At 39.3% G+C, this 17,057-nt stretch overlaps 1 protein-coding gene across 6 annotated transcripts in view; it reads left to right on the top strand.

Annotated features, from left to right (window-relative positions):
* Nucleotides 1-799: 799 nt before the first annotated feature.
* The window catches only part of LOC117299817 (golgin subfamily A member 4-like), a 41,995-nt gene continuing 25,737 nt past the window's right edge, over nt 800-17,057 (top strand). For 5 of the 6 annotated variants that reach the window (XR_004520109.1, XM_033783342.1, XM_033783341.1 and 2 more), the window contains exons 1-14: nt 800-926; nt 2,107-2,187; nt 3,032-3,220; nt 4,007-4,264; nt 5,035-5,082; nt 6,701-6,757; nt 8,129-8,227; nt 9,036-9,149; nt 9,934-10,053; nt 11,010-11,241; nt 11,886-12,017; nt 13,329-13,441; nt 15,175-15,303; nt 16,493-16,672. Coding sequence is in view for 5 of the 6 variants with exons in the window: in XM_033783342.1 (XP_033639233.1) it covers nt 840-926; nt 2,107-2,187; nt 3,032-3,220; nt 4,007-4,264; nt 5,035-5,082; nt 6,701-6,757; nt 8,129-8,227; nt 9,036-9,149; nt 9,934-10,053; nt 11,010-11,241; nt 11,886-12,017; nt 13,329-13,441; nt 15,175-15,303; nt 16,493-16,672 (1,839 nt within the window). In the remaining variant the exon portion in view is untranslated. The remainder of the gene's footprint in view (nt 927-2,106; nt 2,188-3,031; nt 3,221-4,006; nt 4,265-5,034; nt 5,083-6,700; nt 6,758-8,128; nt 8,228-9,035; nt 9,150-9,933; nt 10,054-11,009; nt 11,242-11,885; nt 12,018-13,328; nt 13,442-15,174; nt 15,304-16,492; nt 16,673-17,057) is intronic. The other variant, XM_033783343.1, reaches the window with a different exon arrangement.

Raw genomic sequence — 17,057 nt, 5'->3', positions numbered from 1 at the left:
CCAAATTTAAAAAAACTCTCAAACTGCATTACTTTGATAAGTTGCAGCTCCAGGAGGATGCATTGTTTGTAGTCGGTTATTATTCTTTTTTTCATTAGAACAGTACTCGTGGTGACACAGTGGCCGGGCCAGGTGACACGAATCAATTTGTTTGTTGTTGGGTGTCTTGGTCGCCTATTCCATTTGTTTTATTTCATGTGCAATTTTCTAGTCATAGTTTTATCCTTGTATTTTAATGTGTCTTCAGTATTTCTGCATTTTTATTTTGTATAGAGGACCACAATGGAAATAAGCTTATTTTTTAGCTTTTTTGTGTTATCCTCGACAATTCCTCAGATTCAAATGTCTTTTCCCTTGTATTTTTTATCTGTTTTTGTCCAATTGTTGTATTTTATAGAATTCTGTGGAGATTGTCTAATAAACAAACAAACAAACAAACAAACAAACAAAAGGTGAAGTTTAGTTGTCAAAAATATTTGGTTCAATGAGGCTACTGGGTGACTTTTAGTTTTTCGCGAGTGAGCATTGGTTGATCAGTTGCTTGATGCGCCCCGTAGTATAGAATTGCCATCGTCAAAAAAAATTCTTGATTTCTGTTTTTAAGGATTCCCTTTTTGAATTGATTTAGGATACAAATAACATCCCCATTGAAAAGCACGACAGTGGCATTGTGATGTACAGAACAAAAATTGCGCCACGCCCACCGGTCTTTTTGATATAGCGCCCTCAAGTGACGTAATCTGCCGGCCACGTGTCCTGAGCATGCGCACGAAAACTTCTACATAAAACATGGCGACTCTCACAGACCATCGATAAGCAGAATTTACACGTAAGCCAAGATGTTTAAAAACCTGAAAAAGAAGATTGCAGATGATGTGGCGAAGTCCCCACTGAAGCCAAATCAACCTAATAAAGATGTAGATCAGGTACGTGTAAGAATGAGTGTTTTGGACTCCAGAATGCCCCGTATTCTACGACTAAAAAAAGGAAACAAAAACCGACAGCTGGACTTTTTCATTTTGTTTAATGTTTAGCTTTGCTAAAATGTTGTCTGCTGAGCCAAGTTGCCCCGTCATGCCGAGAGTGTAACCCGTCCATTAATTTCTTAAAGCTGTAGAGTGTTTTTTTTTTTGTGCAGTTATGCTCTCTCGGACAAGTCTTTTTGTGTATTGACTGGCACAGCTAGGTGTGACACTTTGTTTTTAAAAGTGCAGTGGGTGGGGGTGGGGGGAGTGGCATTGAATTTTGTTTTGTTCCTAAAAAAAACGACTGTCACCGGTCAGCAGAAGATTCAGGGAGGCACTTTTTTTGGATAACTTTCCGTATGGCGCCACCACTTTTTCACTCATTTTTACAAAAAGGGATATATCAATCAGGTAAATTAGATACTATATTATTTTATTTCGAATGAAAAAGTGGTGGCGCCATACGGAAACTTTTCCCTTTTTTTCCCAGAGAGTTTACACAACTGATTATGGATTATTATTTTTGTTAATTCAACTAGCTTCATTTGTTAACATACATGTACTATTCTAAGAAAAGTTTCCGTATAGTGCCATCACTTTCACTGGACTTGAGATGGAAGGTCCATTGTCATTCTGCAGAGCGGTTGCACTAAATACTGGCAACTCACGACCCCTCACGACAGTTCACAACAAGAATTTTAAAATGCACTTTAACAGAACATTTAAACATAAGTCAACCGTTAAATATGTGCACAAGAGTCATATGCATCTAAATCATCGGATAACTTTCCGTATGGCGCCACCACTTTTTCACTCATTTTTACAAAAAGGGATATCTCATTGAGGTAAATAAGATACTATATTATTTCATATCGAATGAAAAAAGTGGTGGCGCCATACGGAAACTTTTCCAAATCATCTTCAAATTAATGAAAAAAATTGTATTTTCAACTGTAAAAAATGTGTTTTTCCATGAGGTGGACAGACAGATTTCCCTGGGACACTGGCACGTCAGGAGATCAAATCCTGCTCTATATAGCCTAGTGTTTTTTCTAAAACCTAAAATTGGTTACAAATATCGTCAGTGTGTTTTTATCAAATCAAGTACCTTGTATTTTGTTATTTGTCTTCATGTACACAGGGAAAGACATCCAAACAGAGCGGCACGGCAGTATCTACCCCACCAAGAGACTCACTCAACTCCAGAAGACCTCAGGTTCATGTAGGTTCAAATCTCCTGTTTCAAAAAGTTAATTTGCCCGAGTTTTTTTTTAAATGCAAAGACAAGCCAAAACCTTTGAATGCCAAGGAAGAAAAACAATTATTTTAAAGCCATTGGACACCTTCGGTAAACAGTTGTCCAAAGGCCCATACTTCGTGTATCACAACTTATATATAAAATAACAAACCTGTGAAAATTTGTGCTCAATCGGTCATCGGAGTCGGGACAAAATAACAGATGAAAACCACCCTTGTTTCAGCACGTTTCGCCGTGTCATCACATGTGTTTATCGAGAATTAATAATTGTTTTAATGTTTCCTCAAAAAGCAATGTATTTCATGGAATATATTTCAAGAGAAGCCTTTCACCATTTCCTTCTGTAATTCCTTTAAGTTATTTGTAAATCTGTGATTCTTTTTTTTTATTTTTCTGTTCCGAAAGTGTATAATGGCTTTAAGGGGAATGTAATCGCTCTTAAAATTATTGACAATGAAGATCTTCTTCATGTTCTTGGTTAAAAGTTTGGCAGCTTTCAATAGCGCATGTTCAGATAATTTTTTTTCCCCACAATACTTCAAACTTTCGAACAAGTAGGTTGCAGATAGTTTAGTAGCCAACAGAGCAAATTGAAGGGCTAGTGTCAGGCTAACTTCCAATAGACCATAAGCATGGTGCAGCCATCTTGAATTTTTCCCGTTGATATCAATGTAACCAAACCGAGGCTGGAAAAACAAAATAGTCTGGTTCCTATTTGCAAGTTGATTATTAGCATTCATTATTATTAGTCGATACAAGGAACATCACCAAGATAATAACAGTATATACTGTGATGTTTTACATGTAGGTGGCAGAACCCCCAGCAGAACCCCGGCCACAAGATGCAACGGACGGTGGTTCGCAGGCTGAGAATGGTAACGGTGGGGGAGGCTCAGCGTCTCCCCAGGACAGCCCCAGTGTGTCCATGTCATCAGCGCCAGAGGCTGAGCAAGCTGCTGCCATGCAGAGTCAGGCTGAAGGAGCGGAAATAACAAAGGTTTGTGGTCTATTTATTAACAGAAAACACTGCAGCTGTTCAAAAGTAGACTCAAAACTCATTTATTTGTTTAAATGGAAGGTACACGTTTGGTAATTGTCAAAGACCAGTCTTCTCACTTGGTGTATCCCAACATAGGCATAAAATAAGAGGCCTGTGAAAGTTTGAGCTAAATTGGTCATCGAAGTTGCGAAAAAATGATGAGAGAAAAAACACCCTTGTTGGACGAATTTGTGTGCTTTCAGATAATAATAAAAGACTTCTGGCTAGAAGTCCTTTATTATTTTAGTGAGAAATTACCTCTTTCTCAAAATCTATGCTACTTCAGAGGGAGCCGTTTCTCACAGTGTTTTATACTATCAACAGCTCTCCACTGCTCATTACCAAGTAAGTTTTTAAGTTAATATTTGTTTTGAGTAATTACCAAACTTGTACCTTCCCTTTATTCTGGCCATCTTGTTTGTGCTTCTATTGTTTTTGGTATCTTTGTCATTGCATTGTTTGTATTGTAAATTTTAAGGTCTGAGGTCTAAATCTGAGGGTCTCATAATCAAATTCTTGGAAAATTACTTTTTCTCGAATACTATGTCACTTCAGAGGGAGCCGTTTCCACAATGTTTTGTACTATCAACATCTCCCCATTACTCGTCATGAAGAAAGGTTTTATGCTAATAATTATTTTGAGTAATTACCAATAGTGTCCACTGCCTTTAAGATGGTATTCCACTTGATAACAAAGTTGTGAACACCTTATCAATAATTTGTAAATCCTCGTATATTTTGAAGGAGAATGCCTTACCTCTACTGACCACGCCCAACAAGACCCCACCTCAGTCCACCAAGCACCAAGCCACGCCCGTACCAGAGAGCCCTCTCTTCCCTCAGTACCAGACCCCAGTTAAGAGCTTCCAGGCCCCATCGGACACCGAGAGCGAGATGGACGAGCCCGTCGTCAGTATGGACACCTTCAGTAAAGACGAACTCTTCCAGAAGTTTCGGAAGATGGAGCGTAGCTTGGCCAAATATAAGGGGAAATTCTCTGAGGTGAGTTCTGTACTGTTGAGTGTTGAACAACTCACGTTAACCCTTTGGAGACCATAGCGACTGCAAGCAGCATGTACCAAAATGTTCAAAACGGCTACAAATGGCAGCAATGGTTGACAGACTTTCAAAGCAAAATCATATGTTCTGTTACTGATTAATATCCTGATAGTAGCAGTGCAAAATAATCAACAGATTAGCTAACGTCTGGGCATATGGTGATGATTAAAAATGAAGGGTCTCTTGTAATAGGTATTCACTATACACCCATTTCAGACAGGCGCTTTAGGGTTGCGCCGATTCAAATTCTGAATTAAGTACGTGAAAAGTGTTGACGTCTGAAACAGTTAGGAGCGACTGGACGCGCCAGAAGTTGAAAGATCGACTGTTGCAGTCGTTCGGAACGACTCTGGAGCACTTTGGTTTCAGAAGTCGAACTTGTCATCAGCCGAGCCAATGTAAATGTCATGTTAAGTTCGCCTGTCTGAAACGACAAGTTATTTGGGTCGACCTAGAGTCGCTCCTAATCTATTTGGTTTGGCGCGACTCTGGAGCGCCTGTCTGTAAGAGACTCTATCAAATTTCAAATACTATTGATGGTGTAAGCTATTTTTTCTGCTTAAAAGTTTTTGCATTAAAGCATTTTCGGGGTTGATCGTTTATTTGAATTTACAAATTAGTTATTTGTTTAGCAGTTATTCCAAACAAGTTTTTCCTGAAAGATGAAGGTTTGTTCAGAAAAAAATATGTGTTTTTTGTCCACTTTTGTACAGCTGGTCAGAGGTTACAAGGATTTACAGAAAGATAACGACAAAATAAAGGTAAGTTCCGTAATGATCTACATTTTGACATGATATGTATGTGTATTCCTTGTACCAGCATGTTCAAATGTAATGTACTGGAGTGTCGTGGCCGAGCGGTTAAGAGCACCGAAATCAAACTCTGGTGTTTCTGATCAGCAGAGTGTGGGTTCGAATCCCCAGCCATGACACTTGTGTCCTTTAAAAGCAAGACACATAACCATTGCTTCGTCCTTCGAAAGGGATGTAAAGCCGTTGGTCCCATGTGTTGTGTAAACGCATGTAAAAGAACCCAGTGCACTTATCGAAAAGAGAAGGGGTTTCGCCCTAGTGTGCCTGGCAGGATTGGCAGCATATTGCGCCACAGCACCTTGTAAACCATTACATGGTGCTTAAGGATTAGGTCTTATATTTCAAACTTCGCCCCACTCCTTGCAGTAAGAATACCTGGCGCTTTGTATCCCTTGGCAAAAGGCGCGTTATAAATACGTTTATTATTATTGCTCTGCTGATGTACTGGCAACAGCTGTACCAGATGTTGTTTTCATCACACATCATTTAACTTGTCAGTCTTAATGCAATACATATGCACATACATTATACCATGCAAGGCTTGTTGTAATACGACTTCACATTATGGTTGGTCTTCAAAGACTGTATTGTCCAGAATATAATGTTTCTGACTACAGTAAGTGTTAATGTAACACCATGTGTGTATCTACTTGCCAGGTAGAGTTGTTCTTAGGGAACTGTCTTGCTTTATTCTACTGCCGTGGAGTAGATAATCGGAGGTTCGGGAGACTTCTCAGTTCTGAAAAGAACTGTCCTGCTTTTTAACTATTACTAGGGCGGATGGTATAGAAATTAGACTGGACTACTACTTTAGCTTATAGGATCGTAATTAACTGTACTGCCGCGGAGTCAGTTCTGAAATTGGTCTCAACGTTTCGACTAGCTTGCTCTAGTCATCGCCAGGAGACGTTTTATCACTGTACGCTTATTCTACTTTTTTGCATCCCCGTGGAGACATCTTTTGTTCTTTTCGTTGTCCCTGTAGTTACGAGCCTCCCTTAGACTTTGTACATAAAATTGCTTGTTGAGCAACATTGTCTTTATAATTCCCCTTGTGGACACACTTTTTTTTTGATTTTCTGTTTTTTTCTCGGTCTTGATAAGGTATAGTGAATATGAAATCAGTTTGTATGTACACAATGTGCGTTCCATTGACATTGCACACACAAAAAAGTGTATAAAGCTATGAGAATCATACTAAATCAATGTTATTTTCCATGTTAATGAATGTTTTAATACATGTAACAATGCTTATTCATATAGAAGAGTTTGCGGTAACACCATTTAATGACTATCTCTTAATGAGTTGGGGTGGTTCTGAAAAGAACCGTTGGATTAGCTCGACGTTTCGATCAGTATGCTCTGATCGTCTTCTGGAGAATGCTGGTCAGAGCATACTGATAGAAACTGTTTTAAGAGATAGTCATTACATGGTGTTACCGCAAACTCTTCTATATCTTATTTCCACCATGCAAAGTTTCAAATCCTACTAACGCTTATTCAGTACTTCATGCCATACTTTTTCTCCATATCCTATCATCACATCTTTATTCATTCATTATTTCAGGGCATCATGGCCCAGAGCCAAGACAAAGCACTGCGGAGAATCTCAGAACTTAAGGAGGTAAAAAGACAATATTTCCCCCAGGGTTTAACAAGTGAAGCTCTGGTGTTTCTGATCACCAGAGTGTGGGTTCAAATCCTGTTCATGAAACTAGTGTCTTAAAATTTCATAACCATCCTGCATCATCCTCTTAATAATTTGTTACCTGAAAACATTTTAATCTGTTAAATAATTCCATGCTTGAGTCGTTTCTCAGACTTCTCAGGGTCGGGGATCCTTTTTATATGCTGCGACCAAAGATGGGGTTGGTACTAAGCTTGGGCGATATCGATTTATTTTATTCACGATATATCGCCGACAATATATCGCGATATTCGATATAATCGCGATTAATTAAATTTGACATCATCAGTCTTCAAACTCCAAGTGAAAGTTGTAGAAGAGACAGTCATAGCATAAGAGAGGTGTTCTAATGACCTATTCTTCTGGTTTTACTCCAAACCCATGGGGTGCAAGATGTCTAAGCTAGCAAATACATCGCAATATTTAATCGATATCGCGATATATCGCGATTATCGCGATATATTGCGACATATCGATATTTCGATTAAAACCAAATCCATCCGATTTAGAAATCGTTTCCGAATTAACATCGCGATATTTGATAATATCGTGATATCGCCCAAGCTTAGTTGGTACCATTTGTCACCTCACTCAGCGTTGATGGATTTGATGTCTCGTGAAAATTCTGCTTTTGCTGTTTTCTCAAAAGGTTTACACAGTATTCAGCTGAACTTTCATATGTGTCTGTTATTTTACCTTTCCTCATAATTTGTGCAGGCATTACGTGGAGTTGTCAACCACTGGTTCTTCTCAGAACAGACACTATTCAAGAGATTGTACATGGTGCTACCACTAAGCCTGGGCGAATTATTTGAATATCCGGTTAATGGCGAATAGGTTTTCCTATCCGTAACCGCAAATGCCTTTTTTTTCTTAACCGGATATCCGCAATGGGCGCGAATAGCTATTTATAAACCGGATAGTTCTGTAATTACAACCAAGTAACCGGATATTCTTTAATATCCGTATATCTGCGGACGTCGGTATCTCTGATAGGAATGTTTTGTCTGAATCCTTATGAAACTTCTATTAAGACACCATAAAACGGCATAAATTAAGTATTTAACTATGCTCACCTCCGTGAAGAGTTAAAACAATGACATTTCTGACGTAATTTGTTCAAAGATTACGAATATCCGGTTAATTTTGGATAGTTGGCCAGCGGTATCCGAATATCAAAATTTCACTATTCACCCAGCACTAGCTACCACAAACCTCGCCTGATTATACTCCCACCAGTCAAAGTATTTGGTAGAGAAAATTGGCAGTCATTTGTATGCTGATATCAATAACTGTTTATTTTTCCAGGCGGCCGATCTTGACCGTCAAGCCAAAGCCCACCTTGAAGAAGCCTTCCGGATGCAGCTGGATGAAAAAGATGAAATCATTGGCGTCCTTCAGACTCAGGTATGAACTCCTTGAAAGAAAAAAAAACGGTTGTATCTGAATACAAAACAGAAACCAAATAATTAAAAAACTCCTATGATTATTTATAGTTGACTGCAAGAGGAAATGCTGAAAAAAGTCATGTGCAATAAAAAAAATCACCTACAAAAAATACACTAAAAAAACCAACAGCAACAACAACAATATATAGTGGAAGAAAGAAATGTATTAACATGGAAACACAGTATAAACTGTGCAAGTCTCACACATATTTTAAGTTTGACATATTCGCAAAGCTGTTTTTACAAATACTTTAGTTTACAAATTGTATCGTACTGTTGGGAAAAGTAAAATTTAGTCGTGAAATAATAGGTTCTAAACAAGTCAACAAACAACCTTTTGTTTTCAATAGTATGGTTTTGCTTGTGTTTAAATTTTTTATTATGTGTGATTTTTAAATGTTTCAGTGCAATCACCTTTTTATATTGTATGATTACATTTTTATTGTTGGCAGGGGTCTGGTGTTACACATCTTTTGATGACAGTTTTTATACTTTTGTTTTAACCTTGACAGCCCCTGTACAACTTGTAACTATTGTGTATGTCTAAAGATTTAAAATAAATAAATATAAATAAAATAACAGGTGTGACCCCTGTTTCCGGTGCTTGTAAAGAAAAACAGGAGTCCTTATAGCAGACTTGATTTCGTAGAAAAATAGAGTCTTCATTTGACTTGTTATTTTTCGATATTCATGAGGCTTTCACAGTCTTTTGGCAATATGTATATTTTTAAAAAGATTATTTTGATATTTCTACTCGTGTCACCAAGGTCGGTCTCCTCAAGAAGGGAATTGTACCGAATGAGTTGAAAGCCAAAGATGAGAGCACAGAGGAGACTGGGAGCTCTGCGTCAGTGGAGTCAAGCAACACACTCAAGGAGAAGGTAAAGGAATTGTTCTCCTTTCTTTTAAAGACACTGGACACCTTTGGTAATTGTCAAAGACCAGTCTTCTCACTTGGTGTATCTCACTGCATGCATAAACAAACCTGTGAAAATTTGGTCGTCAATTGGTCGTTAAAGTTGCAAGATAATTATGAAAGAATAAACACCCTTGTCACCTGAAGTTGTGTGCTTTCAGACGCTTGATTTTGAGACCTCAAAATCTAATTCTGAGGTCTCGAAATCAAATTCGTGGAAAATTGTTTCTTTGGTAAAAATTACGATACTTCCGAAGGAGCGGTTCCTCACAATGTTTTGTACTATCAACCTCTCCCCATTACTCGTAATCAAGAAAGGTTTTATGATGATAATTATTTTGAGTAATTACCAAAAGTGTTTAAAAAGATTCTAGGCAGGGTGGAGAATATTTGGCATGTACAATGACGAATTGACTCACAAAAACATAGCAATAAGCTTTTTGTTTCACTCGAAAAGTGGTGTTTACTTGCCCGTAGCAGTTTTTACTAGACAATGTAAGCCGGGCTAGTGTTAATGCTCGGTCACACTGGTCTCGATAACAAGAACGATAACGTTAACATGAAGAATGCACGCCCTCAATTGGTTGAATGAGCGTGCGCCGATTCTTCGATGAGCAATTCAACCAATAGAATGCGTTCTCTTTGCATCGCGATCCTTACCGTTTTGGTTTAATAGCGCTGCAGTGTGACTCGGCCTTTAAGGGTAGAAATCTCTACGATCTTTGATGTTAAACTTCTTACTCTACTAGGTTAAGAGACTGGAGGGACTTCTAAGCAAGTGCAAAGACACGATCCGTAACAACAAGGAGAAATCTAGCAATCTTGCAGCAGAGAAAGATGCTCTCAAGAAACAACTGGAGGAACTCAAGGTACTTGTATTTTTTTATTAACACTCGAACCCCCACTCTGATGCTGATAGCACTAGTTTGGTTCCCTTCGGCCATTACGCCCCACATTGAGCAGTTGGTTGAGCACTTCACCTCACCTATCTTCATATGTATTTGAAGTGTGAGACCAACTCCCTTGCGTACCTACATGTAATGGTTTACAACCTTCTGTGGCGCAATATGCTGCCGATCAAACCCGGAACACCGGAGCAAACCCCTTCTCTTTTAGATAAGTGCACTGGGTTCTTTTACGTGCATTACACAACACATCAAAGGCTTTACCCCCCATCCAAAGGACACAGCAATAATGGTTAAGTCTCTTGCTTAAAGACACAAGTGTCGTGACCGAGACTCAACCCCACACTCTGCTGATCAGAAACACTAGAGCTTGAGTCCGGTGCTCTTACCTGTTCGACTACGACTCCCCCCCATCTTTTGGGTCAAGACCGAAACACAACCCCACACTCTGCTGATCAGAAACACTAGAGCTTGAGTCCGGTGCGCTTAACTGTTCGACTACGACTCCCCCCCCCCATCTTTTGGGTCAAGACCGAAACTCAACCCCACACTCTGCTAATCAGAAACACTAGAGCTTGAGTCCGGTGCTCTTAACTGTTCGACTACGACTCCCCCCCCACCCCCATCATTTGGGTCAAGACCGAAACACAACCCCACACTCTGCTGAACAGAAACACTAGAGCTTGAGTCCGGTGCTCTTAGCTGTTCGGCTACGACACCCCACATCTTTTGGGTCGTGCAAGCAACAGCGGTTAAGTTTTTCGCTGAAGGACACAAGTGTCAAGACCGAGACTTAACCGTTACATTGCTTAACGGAAACTCAAGAGCTGGAGTCCATCTCTCGGCCATGTCACGTGTACAAGGCCATGACACTTGTATGATGCAAGCTAATGCTCTACTGATTCCTGTTTATCTCACAGGAACAGCACTTGACAGAGCAGAAGAAGTTCTCGGAGCAGCTGAGCCAAGCCAAGAAGCTCCTGGACCAAGCCGGTGAAGAGAAAGCCATCTCCATCGCAGAGACCAAACAACAGATGCACTCTGAGCTGCTCAAGAGCCAAGATGAAGGGGCGCAGCTTAGAGAGAGAGCAAAGGAGGCGGGACAGGAGAGAGATGACTTGAAGCAGAGACTAGAAGATGCAGAGAAAACAGGTAAGCTGGAAGAGTATTATTTTTTTTAATAAATCTCCTTCTTCATTGCAGTGATATTTCATATCTCAATCAGTAAAATTGTGTTTTATATAAGTATTGTTTGAAGCTTTGCATGGTGTGGGTAAATAAATAGTAAACTTCCGGGTATAACCATGTTCACTATGTTCATCGGGGATGAAGAATATAGTTTGGTTATAAACACTGTAAACTCGGTACATTCCTCCATACCCGCTGCTAAGGATTCAAACTGCCTCTAGCCATCGGGCTAGCTTGGAGGTCTGGGGGGAAGACATCTGCTCTAACAATACAAAGTTCGCGGGTTTGAATCCCACCCGAGGAATTTGCCTGTGGATTCTGTTCACAGAACTCTGGAAAGTACTTAGTATACAGTGCTTAGTACAAAGGTGTGAGGTAAAAAACTGACAGATACACCAAGTGTAAAGGAAAAATTTAAACATGTGTAAAGAAGAAGAAAGCTCGAATCCAGCAATGTGTATTTTGAATCGCATGGTTGAGCTTGATCTGTAGAATGTTGGTCTTGAAGTTGATTTTGAACTGTCTTGAAACGTTTTCATGAATAAATTTGTATCCTCAAAAGACATGACACGGTGAAAGTTCCTTTGAATGAATGATTCATCCCTCAGGCGTGCCTGCCTCTCCCAGCCCCTCCCCTTCCCCGATCGGGCGAGGTTCCTTCTTCCCCTCCGATACTACCCAGTCTTCAGATTCACACAAAGCCAGGCGCCTGCAACAAATCAGAGAGGCAAGGAAGACAGGTTAGGACCCCCTATCCTGCTCGTTTTCTTGCAAGGTGGTCCTGTCTCTTTCCACTCACTCACTCACATGCGCTTTGCTTGATGCTGAAAATATTTAGCAGCTAGGTACAACAAAGACAGTTTTTCTTATCATCAGTGTTGAAGAAAATAAGGCCGTGTCCAAAACGACGACTTCGGCTACAGCTACGTCTAGATCAGCGCGTCTACCAGTGTTGAAGAATAGGCAGACGCGCGCGATCTAGCCGTAGCTGTAGCCGAATCGCCAATTCGGACACGGCCTAACACTGCTCTCACTCTGTGGTGCAACGAACTACTTGGGAGTTTGATTTGAACCACGTCTGCCTTACTAACAGTGAAAAGTTACTGCTTAAATGTGAATTCCCCAGACTACAGAGACAGTTGCTGTGTCAAGTGGTTCAGGGCAAGCTTTTGTATAGCAACGTGCAGGGCACAATTACATACAGCTGCTTAAGCACAAGAAGAAGCTAAGCACAACAAAATTATTGCTAGAATAAGGTTACCAGCCAAAATACCATGTCACATGTATAATATGTGACTGGTATCCTGCATATTTTTGCTAATCAGAAATTATTTAAGCAGTATTTTCTGCTTGTTTTTATAATGCAAAGTTTGCCTAAAAGTGATCTATACAACTAAACCATCAAATGGTGCACACATAAAGCTATGTAATAGTGTCATGTGGCAAATCTGCAAGAAATTTTCAATATGATTGGAAACAGCGTAGATTCGGAGCTCTCAAAGTTTTGCCCAATTAGTCACTTTCTGTGTGGCTCCCTGTTCCTTTGTTTTGTGTTGGGAATGCATGCTGATCTTTGGGGAATGCATGTGGTTTGTGTCTGAAGATCTTCCCAACAGCTAAACTCGGTAGAACTCGCACAAGGGGATAATAAGCACCAAGCTGGCCATAGCCAATCTCTCTCATACAATGTATTGGTTAAATGTCTATGATTATGAATTGCACAAATGAATCAACTCAGTAGCTAGACGACAATAAAACAAAGGATTCGTACTGCCTCGAGCTACCAAGCAATCTTGGAAGTCGAGTTGATAAGACATCTGCTCTAGAATTGCAAGGGTCATGTGCCTGCGGTGAATACACAGAGCTTAATACACACATCGGTGCAAACAAACAAAATAAAAGACAACAATACTTATTTTAGTCATTGTGCAGTCAGTGGTTAGTTTTGTAGGATTCAAACCTGCAACCTTATGATTTTACAAGTGAGTCCTGCGGTCTTCAGTGAACAAAACATTAAATTGTTTTATTTGATGCACAATTTGTTTACCCAGTTCTGGAGTTACGTCGGCAGCTCGAGTCGACAGAGAATCGTGGGGAGGAGGAGAGAACAAATCTTGCCCAGGAGCTGTCCAGAGGAAAGCAGGCTGTCATCTCTCTCATGCAGGTATGTCTTTGGTAATTATCTTTGTGAACTATAGGCTATCTTTATGAACTATTGCTGACGGTTAATTCAACTTCACTTAGGACCACACAATCATCCTCGGGTAAAACTAGATTGTAAACCTGTGAACACTAGATTATGTACTTACGGTGACAGAGCTTCCTCTGCAATAGCACCTCGTCTGTGGAACCAGCTAAATGTTTGTCTCAGGAAGGAAAAAATATTATTCCATGAAATGCTTTACTTTTTGAGAAAACAGTAAAACAATATCCATTCTCGTTAACGAGAATTACAGATTTATGTCAAACACATGTCATGACACGGCGAAACGCGCGGATAGAAGGGTGGGTTTTCCCGTTATTTTCTCCCGACTCCGATGACCGATTAAGCCCAAATTTTCACAGGTTTGTTATTTGATATAGAAGTTGTGATACACGAAGTGTGGGCCTTGGACAATACTGTTTATCGAAAGGGTCCAATAGCTTTAATAGGGAATCCATCTTTAATACATCTTTTTAGGGAAGCATTTTTAACTTAAGTAATTTCTATGTTCTTATTGTCACGCTGCTTCATATCATTGTTGCGGTTTTTATAATTGTTATTATCATAATTATTGTTAATATAAACCACAAGGGAGTTAACGGTTGTATGGCTTCTGACTTGCAGCCCCGAACAAAGATATTGACAAAATAGGGACACCGCCAATATAGGGCTAGATAGCTCAGTTGGTAGAGCGCCGGCACGTTAATCCGTAGGTCGTAGGTTCGAATCCCACTCTAGTCAATTCTTTGTTCAACCCCAAAAAGCATAATTATTGTTGTGTTTTTTACTGGATCAAAAGTGTTTCGGTGGCTTTTACTAAATGTGTTTGATTGATTATATATTTATCTTTTTACTTGTACATGTATCTTTATTGTTTTATGATCATATTTTATGGATCTTATTTTGGACCAATTAATTATTTTGTTTTTGTGGTTAAAATTGTCTTGTTGTAAAGCGCCTGGGAGCATTGTTAATGGATTTGGCGCTATATAAATGTTTTTTATTATTATTATTATTTTTATTAATTACAGATGAGAAATTCAAACTTTTACCTAAGCTCAGACTTTACCAAGTGAGGCTATGGTCCTCAAGCAAACTCATGATATACATATGTATGGACATGTGTGTTATGTACATGTACTTTGCATAGGAATAGGCCAGTAGGGCAACTTTGAGCGGAGCTTGGAAGCAAGCCAAAATTATTATATCTCTAATTTTTTTATATTGTGGAGAAAACATACGGGGGTAAATTTTCACCGAAGTTCATCTCAGATCACGTGATCCACAAGGTCAAATCCAAGGTCAACGTAAAGGTCAAAGGGTTACTAAACCTAAACATGTTCCTACAGAAAAAGTTAAGGCAGATTTGGAAAGCTTATGCAATTTCCTTTCCAAAGACACTAATTTCAACCAGTTTGACACAATGGTAACTGATTTATGGTCGTTTGAATAGCGGCAGTCAGGCGCATTTTGACCGAAATCAACAAGAAAGAGCATGCCGTAGCTGAAATTTGAAATTTGAGCTTGCTGAGCAACAATCACCCCACAAATTTGAGCCAATTTGAAGAGGGTAGGGTTTAAAACTGTCTTTTTTCTGGGGTGATTTGACACGGAATGACCCGGCTATGTTTTATTAATGTATGTACACATGTATGTATGTAACTGTAACAAAAATGGTTTGGGTTTTTTTTCAGGAAGAGAAGGAGTCAATGAGGAGAGAGCTAGAGAAGGACAAAACTGACGTTGAGTCCGAGAGGAATTCTTACTGGGAGGGAATCCTCAAACAGAAACAGCAGGAAAGTGAAGAACTCTTATCAAACAAGGTATAAAATAAACAAGTACATTTTATACCAGAAAAGTCCAAATGAATAAGATAATGAAAACGCCTTTCTTGAAGAATCAACACCCCAAAACAAGGGGAAACATATTTGTCAGACCATGTCACCTTAAGTGATGTTTGAAGCTTTTCTGGTGTTGACAACATTAAGATTACAATCATGAGGTAAATAAAGCGGTTTAACCAACTAATAATTATCTAACTTTGAGTGAAGTTTCAAGTCCATATGACTTTGGGAAGGGTGTTTGGTTAGGAGACGAGGGACGCTGAGAAGAAGATGAAGAGGAAGTATCAATACAAACATTTTTAAAATGGACAAAAACAAGAGGCGTTCCGGGCGGAATGCCCAAACACCTTAATAGTAAGCTTGCACGTACAACCATGTGTAATATCTCTTTTGGAGAAGTGTTGGCTTTCGGGCCTGGGCTTGACATTTTGAGCAGTACAGTCTGCTCATCTTCAGGAAAAACTGAAAAAGAGCATTGAGCGGAGCCAACACACATCCAGATTTTACACAAGGTTGTACCCTCAAGTTTATTATACACTACATGTGTGTACAGTTAACTCTTTTCCATGTCACCTTGTCTAAATAAACAGAGATTTTTAAGTAAAGCATTTTTTCAGCAGTAAGATTTTATGTTGTCTTCGATTGGGCCGTGTATAAATCGCACATTGAGTCCAGGGTCCGTAACTGTTTTGTCTGTGGGACATCCTAAAGTATGCATATAGATGTTAAAGGAAGTGGACACTATTGGTAATTACTCAAAATAATTATTAGCATAAAACCTTACATGGTAACGAGTAATGGGGAGAGGTTAATAGTATAAAACATTGTGAGAAACGGCTCCCTCTGAAGTGACATAGTTTTCGAGAAAGAAGTAATTTTCCATAAATTTGATTTTGAGACCTCAGATTTAGAATTTGAGGTCTCGAAATCAAGCATCTTTGTGTGATAAGGGCGTTTTTTCTTTCATTATTATCTTGCTACTTCAACGACCGATTGAGTTTAAATTTTCACAGGTTTGTTATTTTATGGATATGTTGAGATACACCAAGTGAGAAGATTGGTCTTTCACAATTACCATACGGTCCAGTGTCTCTAAGTTGTTGAGGATTACGTTGTTCACAATGAAAAATGTGAGAAATAAAAAAGTGTGTTTGCATTTTTGCTTCAGGAGAAGGAGTTCCAGTTGATGATGCAGCGTAGGGAGGAAGAGCAGAAGAGGTTCCTGAAGGAGAAGGAATCTGAGATGATGATGGCCATCGAGGAGAGAGAATTACAGAAGATGGCAGCTGTTAGCGCTCAAGACAGTCAGAAGGATGAACTTCAACGTGTCATTGATGCTATGACAACGGTGAGACTTAAATAATGTTTATAATTCAGAAACGATCCCTCTCTTTCTTGCTCTCTAGTCAACTGAGGTCGAAATCATAACGTTAAAACCTATAAAATTTCTGAAACAACCTGTCTTTCTCAAATTCGTGTTGAGGTAAGAATCATTATGAGACTTGCACTCACTTGTCTACCCTTCATTAAGTTGGGGAGGTCATTTGGCAGCAATTGGATCTCACTGGCAGCTGAGCTTTTTTTTCTTCTCCTTTTTCTCCTTCGATGTTTTAGTGGCCGGTGCCCAATTTTCATTAATTTGGGATTCGATTTCACAAAGCACTAGCATTCATCTTAAGATGGGTCATTATCATTGTCGTCATTTATTATCCCATGGTGATTTGTGTTGTGAC

Source organism: Asterias rubens, chromosome 15, assembly GCF_902459465.1.
Source record: "Asterias rubens chromosome 15, eAstRub1.3, whole genome shotgun sequence".
In the NCBI taxonomy this organism is placed as follows: Eukaryota; Metazoa; Echinodermata; class Asteroidea; order Forcipulatida; family Asteriidae; genus Asterias; species Asterias rubens.
Note: the sequence above shows the minus strand (reverse complement) of the source record. Positions and strands in the feature narration are given on the sequence as shown.